At 41.9% G+C, this 16,781-nt stretch overlaps 1 protein-coding gene across 8 annotated transcripts in view; it reads right to left on the minus strand.

Moving 5' to 3' along the window:
• Positions 1 to 16,781, minus strand: part of kirrel3b (kirre like nephrin family adhesion molecule 3b) — a 164,076-nt gene that overhangs the window by 25,102 nt on the left and 122,193 nt on the right. For all 8 annotated transcript variants that reach the window (XM_035155568.2, XM_047339718.1, XM_035155564.2 and 5 more), the window contains exons 6-7: positions 8,080 to 8,185; positions 153 to 301 (exon numbers count right to left, since the gene is read on the minus strand). In XM_035155568.2, the coding sequence (XP_035011459.1) occupies positions 153 to 301; positions 8,080 to 8,185 (255 nt within the window). The remainder of the gene's footprint in view (positions 1 to 152; positions 302 to 8,079; positions 8,186 to 16,781) is intronic.

The raw sequence follows: 16,781 nt of genomic DNA on the forward strand, positions 1-16,781 counted from the left end.
CCCATCATGAATCTTCAGCTGTGGTGGCACTAGCTTTTGGAGGTCAGTGTGAAAATATTGAAAAAAACTGTGCAGAGAAATCCCAAATCATGCATTCGCACGTTGCTGGCATTACTGAAAAGCATGCACCTGGTGCTTAAGGAGCTACTCACAGTGAACATCAACGTTACGGCTGATGTTGGTGCTGCCAAGAGGGTTGGTAACCTCGCAGGAGACTGGTTCCGTAAAGAAGGAATGGTCTACAATAACCTCGTACGTGTCTCCAGAGACCTCCTTGATTATACTTCCTCCTTTGGCCCACCTGGTGTGAGGATTAGGAGGCAGGGAGGGGGGGAGACAGGAAGAGATGGTAGGAAATGAAGGAGAAGGGGGAAAAGGCATTAAGGCAGGTTTTCACACCTCCTTGTGTCAATAGCTCTCTTTTGTGTGAATAAATCATCATTCTAGGGCAGGTTTTCTGTGCTGGCTTCAGCATATTTTCGTGGCAGCCTTCCATGCTGTGAAAAGCTCCCCGGCGATTCGGAGCAGACAGCACGTTCCTCATTACGCCAGGCAAAGAGTGCAGCACAGGGTGCCAGCGAAGAAAAACAAATCACAGAATGACAAATGGGGAGCGCCTCCACCTTTTTGAAGACGTTGGTTGACACATACTGTATTATACACAACAGCTGATGTTAATAAACTGACACGGGATCACATAAAGAACATCTGTTTGTGTTTGTGAATGATGGCTCCTGTGACAGGGATACAGACACTCCCCGAGTTGTTCGGCGGTACTTTTATGATGTCACGGGCAACGGCGTCTCGCTCTGCGTGATGTGGATGGCTCTGTGCTGTTTCAACAGACAAGGCCCATTTATAAAAGGGAAGCGCAGGCATCTGTGGATGTCTCGGATCTCTTTGGAAATTTTAGACAGTGCTGTGGGATCTACAATGCATCATGCATCTAAACGTTGCCGTCCCCGACAATGGAGTTGTTGCTGCATGCTGATGTGGCAAATGAAAACAATGACAACGGAACCGGTGCCCGTCTCAGTTTTATATTCCTGCCAGTACTGAGAGCAGTTTTTACAGAATAGGGAACTCATTTGTTTTCCTTGACTAAGCTGGCCCCATGCTTGACTGAAATGCTATCATTTAAATGAGAACAGATTACCCCATTCAGTCAGTAAGTGAAGTGAAGCAGAATTCTAATTGGGCTTCATGGGACTTTTTGGAGCTTTTTTCCCCCCCTAGCACTAGATCCTCTCAGAGTTGCGTTCTTGTGTGGCAAGGACACAGCTGAGAGCTCCACAACACATGTTTTCAAAAGTCTTTCAATTAGGGCAGATTGTTTGCTTCGGCCAAATTCTCCAGTAGCAGAACGAGCTCCAAACATTAGCACAGGAGAAAGCGGTTGCTACATATGGAAAGATTAAAAATGTGGAAACCATTATGTTAATGATGATGACTGTTAATGTTCATGGCAGGGTGTAAAAATGAATATCAATATGGATGTCTCAGCTGCTGTTTATTTGACAATGGCGATAAACATGAGGATGATATTAATTACGCTGGTGACACTTGTAGTCATCATGATGAAGACAATAATGTTGATGATTACAATGATGACAACAATGATAATGGTGATGAGGTTGAGGATTAGAATGATGATGAGAATGATACGGATAAGAGTTTTGAGTTTCAAAGTTTCATTCTTGTTATTGGATGCCACATGGGCAAAAAACAAAAAAGGAACTAATGTCTCCTCAAGGTCCATTTAGTTGCCATCCTGGATCTTTCAGTCACATCACAAAATCTCACCTCAGGAAATATAGAGTGGGGGAAGACACGCAGCAGAAGAGCCAGGTTGGAATTGAAATTGCGGCCGCTGCAGGGCAAGTAAAGCCTCCTTATGCCGCGATGTAGAAGGTTTTTATTATCTTTACCATCACGAGAATAACAATAATACTGGTGATACTTATGACAACTCCACATGTATCAAAATGTCACTTGTTTCCACTTACAATCGTCTATCTCATACTGTAGGAATTGTAAGGCGGTAAGCACAGATGTTCGGGCAGCCGGCTGCTCCCGAGTGGAGGATGCCGCAGCCAGGTTTGGGAGCCCCTGACAGTGTTAGAGGGAGCAGAGACAGAATTCCATCGTACACAGGGACCACGAGAGAGCTCTGTTGGTGAGCTGGGCCTTGTCCAAGACTCGTATCTAAACATAGCTGGCCGAGGGTAACACAAACACCTGCATTCCCCTTTGGGAGGTTAAAAGGGCCAGAGCAAAGCTTACTCAATAGCTGACTCACTTTACACTGCCGTATCCTTTTTCGGTGATTTGATTCAGACAAAGGGTGTGAATCCTGCACACTTGCACACTCTTGAGTGCATGGTGTGTGTTTCTGTGTGCGCTCGCGTGCGTAAGCTAACACTGTTATACAGATAAACAGGTCCGCTGTTAATGGAAGCAGAGGATCGAGGAAACGTGGTGGGAGGAGGGGGTAGTTTTGTATTTGCAGGATGTGATTAAGGCAATAAAACAGTAACAATTAAATTAGACAAGTATCTGTGCCATCAGCAACAAGACCCACAGTAAATCAGCCCTACAGTTATTATCAGCATGGTTAAGCACAGCACAGTGTGGTTCCATTCCCCCTAACGTGCACACTCAAAGTGATGACTGGCGAATTCTTATTGGAATATAAAATAAATATGCAGGTTTATGCAGTTTTAACATGCAGTGGCTTTGGTATAGAGTTAAATTACAGAGCTTATTTTATGATCTGTCAAGGTATTAAAGCATATTAATGAATTTAACGTTATACTCTATTTATCTGAAAACCAAAACTATTGTCCGGTAACGTGTGGATATTAACTCTGAAAACGTAGGGATAGCCCAAAAAAGTTGGGAAAGTTGGGAATAACTTAAAACCTTAGGGGTATGCGGGTGACTTATTTAACACCTAAAGCATTTGTCATAACTTCCCAGGGATAGGCTGAACTTGTTGGTGATATTGCAGACTTTGGTGCCAACTTTTCAGGCTGGTTTACAACTTGCTTGATTTGTATGTTTGCAGGAATGTGCACATTTATCTACAATTTATTGGTTGTGCTGCGAATTACTGAAGCAAAACATTTCAGGGGTTGGACCCGGTTACTTAGGTACTAGCAGTATAAAGTAACAGTCCTTGGTTTCATTCATTTTAATCATTGCAGTCAATCAATGCACTGCAGTTTGGCTGCAGCTAATGTAGGCATAATGAATGTGGTTAGGGAATAGTAGCTGTGCCCGAAAAGAGACGGTGGCTTCAAGCAAAATGTATCAATTAGCTACATCTAAGAGTGCAAAGAATGAAGCTATGGCGGTCACAGTGACAGTCAAAAGCAAAGAAACAATTCAGCAGAAGAACATCTCACAGTCTGCTTGCGTGTGTGTAACTGGTTTCTGGAGAAACCAATTTTGAGCATTGGCAGGTGTCTGTCTGTCCTTCTGTGGACAGATTTTCTCATTGAAATAGCATAACAACCCTGCAAGATGCAGTCAGGAAACTTGTATGTATAACAAGTATGTAGTTGAGATAAAATAATGGCTACTATGAGTATATGAAATAGTGTATTAATATCTACTGAGTGCTCATGCTGTAAAGACTGCTGCACACTTATGTAATAATGTAGTAATAATGATCTGAGTGTTCATGTAATAATGTAGAAAGAAAATAAAGACATGTAATGTAGTAATGATTACTTAGCGCTCATGCAATAGTGAAGTATATAGAGCGCTTTTGTTAAGGTAGCAATGACTACTGAGTACTCTGTTAATAACAATAATAATGTTATATCAACTGAGTATACTGATGTTATTATGTAGTAATAACTACATAGTGCTTAAGTCATAATTAAGAAATAAATACATAATACTACATATAATAATGTAATAATGACTACTCTGTGCTCATGTAACAATCTACTAAAAACAACTGAGCACTCATGTGATAGTTATACTGAGTACTGTGCGTTTATCTAAAAATGTAGTAAAAACTACGGAGTGCTCATGTACTGTAGTAATGACCAATGAGCACTCAGATGATAATGTATTGAGTACTTAGCTATCCTATAATATTGTAGCAATAACTACAGAGTACTCGTAATACTGAACTAAAAACTACAGAGTACTCATGTGATTATGTAGTAATAAGTACAGCGTATTCATGTAATATCCACAGCGCTGATAAACCAGAACTTTAACATGTAAATGGACGTAACAGCTGGTTTACAACTAGTTTACTTCATTAAATTAATGTATTATGTGAACATCAACATCTCCTTGTGCCTTTGACTGTAGAAATCCAGAATTTATTTACTTGTATTGTAATTTTGGTTTCACTTCAAACGCTGGGGAGGATTGGGATGTTCGCTGCAGTGCCATACAAAGGAGGGGGGGGGGGTTGTTGTGGCTCTGTGCATGGTTGCATGTGCAGACGAGGGACCTGATTTGCTTTGTTTATTATTCTTCCTCCACTCTCTGGCGGGTTCTTGTTTGGATCTGAGAAAACCCTCGGTGTCTTCATCAGAGGGTGGATGAGTGATTGTGGTGTGTGCTAGTTAGCCCTCCTACCATTATAAACAGTAATGAAGATGTTCCGACCCACTCGCCTTTATCTCTCGGAGTGCGTTGAAGCCCTGAGAGCTGACTGGAACACATGCCCATTACTCTTACTTCATTCACACTTTCAGCAGTGCTTTTATCTTCTCCTCCAGCCCCCCGCCCTCCCTTCCGATCCCTGACCACCCCTCTCCTCTTTACTGCCCCTGGGACGGCAAAGGTTCATGTATCCGTAGAGCTATATCTACTCCCCACTTTCATGTTACATTAATTGAACCAGCGTGGCAATCAAAGGCTTGTAGGAAGTACCGTGGCTTTGTCTACTTCCCCCCACCACCACCACCAACCACCCCTCCACTATCTTGGACCAGTGTCTGAAGTGCCCACGCCACTGGGGGATGGCAAAGTGGTGCAGTGCACATTGGGAATGGATGGCTCTCTTGGGGTTGGAAAAGAGGTAGAAATCTGTCTAAGAACGGTTCTGTCCTTGTGCTGTATCTGATCTGGGGAGACAGAGTGTATTAGCACTGAATAATGGCCCCACACTGCTTGACCAGCTTCCTGCTCTCCTCTGTGATATTGCTCTCTAGAGGGGGAATTTGTGGGGGGCTCTCCCTCATCGAAACCTCTCAGGCAAGCATTATGGGGCCCAAAAACCCCCCGTCTGCCATACCCCGGGCTCCACTGGTGCATGAGAGTCCTGACGTGCTTGTATAAATTGTAGATACATCTAAATGGTAGATTATGAAACTCAAGAACGGAGAAAGTATAACCTAAAAGTATAACCTTGAAGTTTCTGAAGTTATTAGTCCTACAGATATTATTCAGTCCTATAGTGGGTTGTGTGACTGACAGGAAGCCAGACAGCAGAGAGATGGCGAGAGCAAGGAAGGAAGACATAAATGATACAGTAGGAAAGTGGTGTTTTAGTCTACCTCGGCTTCAACCGCCAATCTTTTTTTCATTCTGTAGTTTTCATGCTAAAAGAAAAAGTCGTCTCTGCTGCCACTGCGTCTTAGCTCTTGATACCCCGGGGAGAAGTCTGATTCCAGCATTGATCCAGACTAATAACAATGGAGGTGAAATCCCACTGCAGGCGCAATATATACGTCCTGTCTCTGCTGTGAACCTACACGATCAAATACAAACCTTGTTTTCCACAATATCTCTGCCCTCCCTCCTCCCACTTTTTTTTTTTTTTCAAAAGGGCAAAAATCCATCAAAAAGGCAACATCTCTATTTTGCCACCTGTGAGTGTGTTGTACATCCATTTTATTTCCCAGTACCATTACAAGATTCAGAGACGGCCAATTCCCTTTGCCATTGATTTTATTCAATTTATTTTTTTTGCTCTGGCTTTTTAAAACTCCCACACAGAAAACCATCTCTTGACAAATCACTTTAGTATTACACTTCTGGAGGGCCATGCGAGATTTTATGAGAATGATTAATGTCCAATTTCTTGTTTTATTGCAATTACACATATAATAAGAAGAAATACTAACAACTGCAATTGAGAATGTGTCCATCGGTAAGTGTTGTGTAGGCAAAGCAGGAGACGAGAGCAGCCTTATGGATTTTGGAATCACTCAGTCGTACTCTCTTTTAATCTATGCATTTGTTTAGTTTGCTGCCATTTGTTTTTGCTTTAACTTGATTTGAAACATGCCAGACTTTATTCTATTTGTATTATCTGTGTTCCTGCTGCAACAAAGTTTTACAGTATATGATTTGGTTTCTGATTGAAGAATAAAGAGACTGACCTAGTCTATTTTCATAAACAATATTAGTCTTTTGTTTACTTGAATACAAGAGTCCCAGAATCCCGAGGAGTTATATTCTCACAGGATTATTCTGCTAATGATTTAGGGCTAATGCTAATGTTTAGTGCCACAAAGTGGAAAGTAAGGGTGTTAATAGTGAAGTGGTGGGTTCACATTTGAATTAAATGCAGAAAACCACTGGTCTTTAAAATCAAGTAGGACATCTTTAATTGTATGTATTTGCCAAAAAAAAACTAAAGCTAAGGTTTAACAGATTTGATCTTCCAATAGAGTTGTTGGATGAATGTATTCAACAATTAAATGTATTTATCGAGCGCTTTTCCAGATCAGTCAAAGCGCTTCACATTAAAAGTCGCATTCATCCATTCACACACACGTCCCAACAGCACTATATGCACCATTTCTTCTATCACACACCATTCACTCAGCTGTCAGGGTCAATTGGGGTTCAGTATCTTGCCCAAGGACACTTCAGAAAGCAGACTGGAGGAGCCGGTGATCGAACCACCAACCTACCTCCTAATCCACAGTTTCTCTTCTTCAATGACATTAAAAAGGTAGAGTAGCTCTATATAACTGTCACATTCACTGACACACATGTACATAGGGACATTATATCCAGTTATGAAAGAGAGCAAAGGAGCACTGAAATCCCTTCAGACATTATCTTACTTGGACAGTAAATTCATAATTAATAATGATAATGATAACAACTCTTTTGAATGTATGAAGAATTTCTCTAATATTGAATTTTAGAAACTGCAATAACAACTCAGCCCCATCCCCCCGTCTGTCTCCGTCCTCTCAGAGACATCCGTCTCACCACTTCAGAGTACTAATGATGCCTGATAAGCTGGGACCAGATTTTTTAAAGGGTAATTCTATAAAGTATGATGATTAAGTCTATTTTTGGAAAGTATATTTTGCCTCATGCAAGATTTTATTCTTCAGGCATGTTTCAAACCTTCCTCAGAGTCTTGATCATGTGCCAAGCGCTATCGCATTCAAATGACCACATTGCATTAACATTAAAGTCATATTAAGATAATGTATTTAAAATAATCGAGGAAGAAACTTCAACAAAATATAATTTTAACACAAAATATACTATACCCCACCCCCCACACACTCTCATACCCACACACACACACTTCGGACCCCAGGGGGAACCTTTCTTTTTTACTGTAGACCACAGAACACAACCCAATCTCAGAAAAAGCTGTAATTTTGACAGCTTCATCAGATGTTGTATTTCCACCTTTCTTCCAACACACTGATGGACATTTAATGTCCAAGGGAGATGATATGCAGCAAAGCATCACATTGCTTTGCTGCAACCCACTGGAACACAAACAAGGTTTCCCCAAACGATTTTTCCGAGGTGTATAGTTTCATTAAAATTTTCAGCATGACAGTGTTGCATTGTTTTTTTTCCCCTCCCTCTCATCAGTTCAAAGTGTGGACAGATATAGCTGTGTGATGGCATCATAACAAGGTGTCTGGCAATGATTAATGCCATCAGTAATGAAGTGTAAAAAGTTGACTTAATGTGAAAAAATATTAACCATCAGCAACTGATCAGAGAGGAGGACGTCATTCAAAGTTAGCACTTTCTTTCTTTTCGACATTGCAGGATCTTTCATGTTTTGCCCGTGTGTGTGTGTGTGTGTGTGTTCGTGAAACACTTGTTATCTGCTCTCACCTGTAGAGTGTGACAGGAGGGTTGGCCTTTGCAGAGCAGTGGAATTTCACAAGGTTGCCCTCCAGAGCAGGCTGAGGCTCCACCGAGAGATTGACGAGGGGGAGATCTGAAAAAAAAAAAAAAAACAGAGACACAAAGACAACCAATTACGGAACTGGCAGCCTCCTCAAACATTCTGTAGTGAACTGTAAGTCTGAGACAAACACTATGTTGTTGACATTTTCAGGAAAAGGCTCAGAGAGAAAATAGAAAGTATATCACATTTTGTCAAGAAGACAAAATAGACAAATTATAAGCAACTTCAAAAAACATGCATCCTCAAAAGAAAACAGACATGCGAAATGAACTCTCTGATTCTTTTATTCAGGATACCTACATTTCCCAAATATTTATTTTTCATTATGACCCCAAAACAATTTGCAACCTTTTATGTACCTGTACAACAGATACAGTACTGTAGGTAAATATACTCCACTTAAAACCACTAAGTCATTCAGAGTATCTAAAATAACACTGCAGCAGCAATTCAGCAGTTTGAAGCCCCATTGTGGAATAATGCTGTCATGTTTTTCACAGGTGTGGGAGAGAAGGTGCTGTTTTTATTTTCATATATTCCATAGCAGTGTTAAAAGGAACAAATCAAAGGGATCTTGACTTAATAAAGAGCTTCACTAAATGGCAATTTGCAAACCGTGAATAGTCCACACTGCAATCCACCGCAATTAAGAACAACGAACCTCCTCTGCTATACAGCGCAATTAAAACAGTTCTTAGAATAACAAACATGCAGATTATGCAAATGTGCTAAACAACTTAAATTATCCTAATTGACAAAGGTGGGATTCTTTTTGAAGATACATGTTTATTTCCATATCAATCCTGTCCCATGTGAAACAAACAGCTATTTACCCTACAGACTCGGAGAGTGAATTTCAAGTAGGTGAAGCTATTTGTTAGGATTTGTGAGGAGTTCTGAGTATATCATCAGATGCATCACTAAATTCAAGTGGATGGAGTGAACAATTCATACACATATACATTTAAATGACTCTAGCTGTAAAGGAAATCAAATATGATTGATGTATTCATGGGAGTACATTTTTCTTTGCATTTCGACTTCCTTTGGTCTTGCACTAACATGAGTGTCTTATGTCATATTCACACACTAGTGCAATAGTGTTTGCTTGGCCTGAGGTGACGCTGGTTGCAAACATCGCATGTCTACATCACACCAAATTTGACACTGCACTTCCTTGGGCCTTTAACAATTCACATGTCAAGTGTGAAGTCGATTAAATAAACAGTTCTTGAGATATGAGAGCCATACACAAACAGATGGACACTAACCTATAGTGCCGAGTGTGACTTTGTGTGTTTTGATATGTACATGAACTTGCTGCAAAATAACTATGATATAACACTGAAAAAAACCAAAAAGACTTTCTCCTGTCTTATCAAATGCAGTTACATGGCACAAGCTTAGCAGGGTTTCTGAGAAGCCACTTCGACAGAGATTTGTACTGCCTGACATACTGGGAAGCCATCGTGGATTGTGAGACTTGTCACAGGGGGAAAGAGCTGGTTCTGTGTTTTGATGCCGGCGCCACCATCTGTTTCAAAGGTGTGCTCAGTCTATGTGCTTTGTGTTCGGTAATACGAATCCACTAACCAGGGACAGTGTTTGGATGCGGATGTGAAGAGCAGCAGTGGGCACAGAAATCCACACAGAATTCAAGAGGCACACAAACAGCGCTGTAGTGAAGCCAAATGACACTGTGTATAGTTATGGAGAGTGAATCTGGGGGAGAAGGAAAGAGGGGGTACGAAGTGTAGGAAAACTGCCTTTTACCCTGTAGCTGTGCAGATGCTCTGGGCTGGCTCAGCTGCCACGGAGCCCCAGAGAAGGGGGTTGAGGGTGGAGGGACTGGGGTGCGGGATTCCAGGTGCTGTATTGCTGCCTACACACACCATATCCCCCATCAGCAGACTCATTTCCCTCCAGGATAGTTGCGCGCCCCCCCCCCCCAACCCTGCCAACCACTCTGCCACCTTCAAATCCGTGAGCTCCACCTGTGCCAGTTCTCCCCAGGCCAGGAAAGAAAACAACAACATTGTGGATCCTGGAAGACCGAAGTCCGCTGTGCGCCAGCGAGTCTCTCCAGATACCGAGCAGCCAACTGTGTGTGTGTGTGTGTCTGTGTGTTTGCATTTGTAAGTTGGGTTATGTGTGCGTATGAAAGGCCAAGCGGATGTGTGTCATAATAAAACAGTAGTAAACGTTCTTATGCCTTGAGCAGCAGGGTTAGCTGCCCAGTTGGTGTTTCTTAGCATTGCAAGCAGTTAATTGCGTGGACCAAATTGTGGGCAGAGGGAACCTCAGGGGCAAAATGACAGATGTGGCAGTGGTGGAGGTTGGGAATAAAATCCAGCGAGAAGCTGAACAGCAAAGAGAGGTAGACATAAAAAGAACAGTGAGGGAGATCTGGAGGTGGTGTCTGCATTATTAGCCACAGTCATATAATTCAAAGGCCTTATTCAGTAAAGGCATTTCTACACTGTACTTTTCTATAATGCCCCTTTTTTTTGTCCTCTGGTCTTGCTGCCAAGAGACTTCCAGCGACACAAATTCCCATAACTGTCAATCTGGCGACTAATTAAAGTTCTTTTAAATGATTGAGACGTAAAAACGGACCCTCCCTTAAAGACCAGAGCTCCTCTCAGCAAAAGGTGGTGCCATGACGACTTTACATCTACTTCTAAGTCAGGAGAGCAATGTGTTGGATTGCTCTATCTCCCCGAAGAGCTGCAAGCAAAGACAGCCACGGGAGCAACAACTGTCAAACGTCTGCCAGCGACGGCCTCGGGGTGTGAAGCTTGGGACTGTCACTTCTCTGACCTTTGACCTTCCAGATATGACAGACATCTACTTAATAAAGAAGTCCATTTGCGACTGTGATGTATAAATGCATGAGTTGCTGAGCGAGTGCATTTGAGGCATCATGCGACGGCACATCAATATGCAAGACTGTTAATTCCTCAGATTCGTCAGGAGAGTAGAAGCAAGGGGGAGGGGGAGGTAAGGATGGATGGATGGATGGAGGAGAAGGGGATAGTAAGACTGATCGGTGCCTCGGTGAAAACAACAGGATGAATGGGTTGGGGGATGGGTTGTGTTATATTTGCCCGACAGCTTTTGATCGGTTGGTTCAAAGTAGAGAGCAGATGGTGTTTTTGGAACAATCTTCCAACTTCTCTCTGTTTCCGGGAGACAGTGCCAACACAAATAGTTTCTTCCCTTTCTTAAAGCTCAATTTCCAATCTCTCTGGGTCACCGTGGACAGCTGTTCTCCAGTAGGACCAGCCCAAAACTCCAGGAGTGACGGCTCCCTCTGTGGGACGGGGAAGCTGTTTGTGGGCCATCAGCTTGTGGCTTATGGCCTCAGCAATATGGGCAAACTGTCACATGGTTGGGAGATTGGAATACTTCAGGGGAGAACAGACTGACAACCTGTGGTTCAACATATTGATCATGAGATATTTATAAGAATTTACTCAATCTAATGAAGGCAGATGCTCTGCTAATCATGAAGCAGCTGAAATTTTGAAGCACGCAGCGCCCCGTGCAGTACATCTGCGAGGGTCTGGATGTGTTCGGGAGCATCAAAGTTTTGCAACAGATGCCATCGCACGATAGTTGTCAAAGCTCAGTTTAGAACATCAGATGGATCTTCGGGGCATTGGAAGTGTGATATTTAGAAATCATGTCTTAACATATGAGATCACAAGATAACTCCGCATCGCAGCATCGTTGAAGCCTGCTCTTTCCCTCTCACTTTCAAAATGCTGTCTCTGTTGAATTTGCTATTATCTGCTTGATTAAGCAGGGAGAGCATGAAGCTGAGCCAGCTACCAAAAACAAATCCTCCCCAATTGCACATCTGCATGTTCTTTATTAATTAGTCTCAACAAATGGCATTCGTTTCCCCCCCACATGGCTCAGCTTGTTTTGCAATGCAAACACAGAGGAAAAGCTCCCCAGCGCATTCACTTCCCACCACGTGTGAAAGGAGCCTTTTCACATGTGGGGCGATGCTCTGCAGATATGCAGCTGGACGCGAGAATATTTTTACTTATGTGATGAGTGGGATTCAGCGGGACATGGAACTGCAGCATCAGAATCATATTTCACTGCAGTGGTTTTATGCCGGGGGGGGGTTAGGAGAGTTTAGTGATTTAAAGTCCAAAGGGTGTAATGCAAGTTGCTGGAGAAAAAAAGCATCAGGGAGTAGCCACCTCTCTGCTATCAAATAATTACAGCCAGCTAATGGACTGGTATGGACAACTGAAGTCAGCAGTCTATCCTGGGTTCTGAATCACCTCTGATGGCTATAAACTCCTTTCATTCTGGCAACATCACCGGTACATAATGTATTTGGATGCTAATTTGTCTAACCCTTGGTCAGATAACGCGGTATGAACTTCTGTGGGAGTGAAAATGCTGAGGTGGATGTAACTCACAAGCATTAAAGCGATGATAAAAAGAAAATGGTGTTGTGGAATGCATTGGATTTTAGGTGGGTCTAAGCTGTAGAGCAGCACGCCGGGTTGTCTTTAGATTACTCTCATTTGGATTGCTGTAAGGATGGAGCGGTGGGAAAAAGGGCACCTCAGCTCAGAAGCGAGTGGAATACAAAATGTTGAGAAAGGGCATACACACGGAGAAGATTTTAATTACTTTTGTTGCTATTAATATTATCTCACTAATACGGTCAATTAGATAACTCAGGGCAAGGAAATACATGAAACTTTTAATTCTTAATATTGGCTCTTGCACACAAAGAGAAATAGAATGATGAAATGGCCAATGCCAGCATTTATACAGAGTGTGAATGCTCACTGGATAAAATCCAAATTTTCCGGGGATACACAGCTATTTGGGGAAATCTGCTTATTTGCCGTCTTACTGAGTATTTGATGAGAGCATCAATATCAATTTCATCTCTCTGCGCTCAATACAGCTTTCACACGGTGCCTGGGAACTATTTGCAAAGGTATTAACCCTGTATTCAATAGCTGTCAACGCATAATTTCCAATGGCTGATTAGGAAAAGAGAAATAAAATGACACTTGAAATTGAACCTGGTGAGACTGCCAACACTTAAGTTGCTTTCACAAGACTGAACGCTTCGAAATAATCCCTAAGGTCAAAGTTTAAGCCAGGCAAGTTGATCTCAACGGAAAAGTTGTGCATTCAATGTTTGAATTCATTCATTCATGGGGCACAATTTCTATCCAAAGATTAAAGTGGCTTTGGAGTAAATTATAATACGATTCAATCAGATCTCCAAGGGACAGTGCTGGTTTAGAGGGCAGTCTAGCTTCAGATCAGTGACCTGCTGTTTTACGGCCCTCACCAGGGTCCTACTTAGACAAACAGCAAACGTTCACCAGAGACTGCTATTAATCCCTCCATCTTTGTTATTAGCCAGACGGACATTGCAGAACACAACGTGAAAAGGGACATGAAACAGAATGTAATATTTGCACTGAAAATGGCAACCAGTTATGACTGTATTTTATTCATGGTTTTTCACGTTTCAAGTAATACAGTTGCATTTTTCTTTACATAAAGGCCTCTACTAAATCAGAAATTAAATGTAGCCATATGTATTGTATATGTAAATGCAGTATTTGCAGAATATTCTATAGTTGAGAACACATCATGACAGAAAAACCATTCACCCAAACAGTGTCTTAAGAAACCTGTGATAAGGTTACTAATTTCTTCAGTTATAATCTTTTGAATTACTTTTCCATTAGCACCAATTATAAATTAATTATTGATTTAAAAATGCAAATGCATAGAAGAAGGCTGCACTTTGTCGTACGCAACCCTGGACCGTCACTGAAGACGTGTGCACAGCAACACAACATATCGTTAGTATGCAAAATGGCATCTTCCCAGCTGCTTTGACAAAAGCGGTTTACTTATCTTATGAATTATGACCAAACTGCAGCATCACTTACCCTTGTAAGCTTTAAATGTAGCCTGTCATATGGCAACATCTACATTTTGTGTGATGGATATATGAGCACGGATGTCATTAAGTTCATATTTATCCCTTAGAAGAAGTGGCTTTAGAAAGTACTGTAACATTTAGCAATGTTTGATGAGATCAAGTTTATGCTGCACATATTGTACATCACTGCTGGATTTGCTGCTGGCTATGTTTTCCTTTTTTTCTGGAAGCATTGAATACTGCCAACAGTTATGAGCCGGCACTGTTAGATCCTGGCACGTGACTGGCTCTTGCTATAGAATAGCGAGAGCACCCTTGTAGAGTTGTAAAGAAGAGATGGTCAAGCGTTACATTTATTTCACAAGCTGACAAGGAGCGCCTGAGGGAACCATTGCATTGATAGGTCGGATGATGGCTTTCACCTTCTCGAAGAAAGGCCCACTGAGAAAGTTGTAGAGTGGGCAGAAGCAAGAGAGGTCTCTGTTCCTTGTGCGATTGATTCCCTTCTGTCTTGCCTCTTCTCTGCATTCATCATTGGTTTGTTGTTGAACGATTATCATCAATGTAACAAATAAATAAACGCTTCCCTCTCTGAGTTATGAACTGAGAAACTAATTTATTTGATTTAATTAAGAAAAATAGCATTAAAATCAAGCCTTTCGTGAAAACTTGCAAGCACAAAAGGATAATCAAATAATTGTATCTGTTGAATGGCATTATCAGCATATTTGATTAGGGGTAGATTTGAGGAAGACATACTGTGTCTCCCTCTGTACCTCGGAGTCTGTCTGTAGGTCGGTGCTGTGTCCAAACTACTCCTTGCTCACTGTAGCTGACTGTGTTCCAAATTCATGCTTTGGGTCCTTTGCAAAGCCTGCGCAGTGAATACATCAGGACAGGCGGACAAATCACATTTATAAAAATGCTCTCCAAATGTGCACTGCGCATTAAAGTGGTCATTGACAACTCATGAAGTCAGGAACTATAGCATGACCACGTCATAAAGCTCCGATTCAGGTGGTTACGAGACACTGGTAAAAACACTTGAAACTTGTAAATGGTAGAGTGAAGGCCCTTTCAGTTGGAACGTGACAGCAGCACCACTGCACTACGAAACCCATACTTTTCAATTACATGTGCCTGGCAAGGATGGTTTTTTCTAGCAAAGTGCAATGCTCAAAGTCAAATAATCAACACTGGGGATGTCTGAGTTCCCTGAATTGAATGACACCAGTTTACGTGAAGACCTCTGGACCTTGGGAGGAAAGCTATGTCACATTTTGTCCAAGCAGGCATGTCAGATGTGTTTTAACAGTCAGGTAACTTGTTCTAGGTCGGGGGAAATGTGTAAAACAAAACTCTCTTTGTTAGCGTTTTGGGTAGGTCGCTAATCACAGTGTCACAAACAACCAACTGAAGCTTAGGAATGCATATTAAGGCTTGACTATCCAATAGGATGCGAACAACTACATGTAACATAGAGAGTGACAGCAATTCTAGAAATTCATGCATGTGCTGTTAGAATGGGTGACGGAAGTAGAGGGAGATATATGGGGGAGACATCTTCAGACTTGGGAGGTGACAATTGCTCATGTTACTCTGTTAGCGTTGGTATATTGTTGCACCTTCTGGTCTCCTCGATGCATCAAGTCTACATTCAAATCTTCTGAATAAGACATCAGCTGCTGCCTGAGTTCTCCTTTCACCAGTTTCCAGAAAACGTCCATAACAGCCTTCGGGTCATTTCAACATTCACCGTTGTTGGCTGCACTCTTGGAGGATCCGGCCCCTGAATTATGACCCACATTTTAGTTTGCCGCTGCCCCACAACAGCTGCTTCCCATCAATATTTACCACAGCTGTCCTGCCACACACAGACCTCTGTGGAGGAGCAATCACATAGGCCAGACCTATCCACACCAATGTGGAGGTCAGCTGCTACCATTCCCTGTGCAAGTGCTGCATCATTTATTTATTCAACAGCTGCGTATTGTTACCGAAAGACTGGGTGCTACTCTCTAGTCACTTTCTTTGTAAAGTGTGGTGCATTCACATTCAAGTGGTTTAGGTTTCCACCTTCACAATACTCCTTTGTCACAATATTGTGGGATTTTATCACTTCCCCAACGTTTATGAGCAAAAATAGACATGCATGTGAATAATCATGAGAAACTGAGCTTTGTCAACATCTGTTTTCATAAAAAACAATGCAATCTCAACACCTCTTTACATCAGAACACATGTAAGCATATGTCCTTGCAGTAGACACTAGGTTTTTTGTGCATCTGCAAAAGGGCTTATATTTTTTTAAACGTGTAAAAACTGCATGTTTAAAATGCTGTTGGCAAGCCAAGGAACATTAAATCAAATTAGACAGCACTGAAACTAAGCAAATTGATACCCAGCACAAATGGATCAAAGTTCAATTACAGTGTGTTTCATTTCAGGAGCAGCTTAATTTGGAAGAGAAACTCCGGAGGCTCTGCTGAACTGTGCTGAACACTTTACCTGTCAAGTCTGCTGAGGGTGGGGGGGGGGGGAGTGGAGGCAGAGAAACGAGAGGCTAAGCCTTCTGGGAGACAATCTGAATCTCGACAATTAGTCTCTGCTGTCGCTCAGTTTGATCTTGCATGGCGAAAAAATGTTTTCAGGAGCTTTAATTGTGTAAAGAGCACATTTTGG

This window comes from Hippoglossus stenolepis, chromosome 4, assembly GCF_022539355.2.
Source record: "Hippoglossus stenolepis isolate QCI-W04-F060 chromosome 4, HSTE1.2, whole genome shotgun sequence".
NCBI classification, from domain to species: domain Eukaryota; kingdom Metazoa; phylum Chordata; class Actinopteri; order Pleuronectiformes; family Pleuronectidae; genus Hippoglossus; species Hippoglossus stenolepis.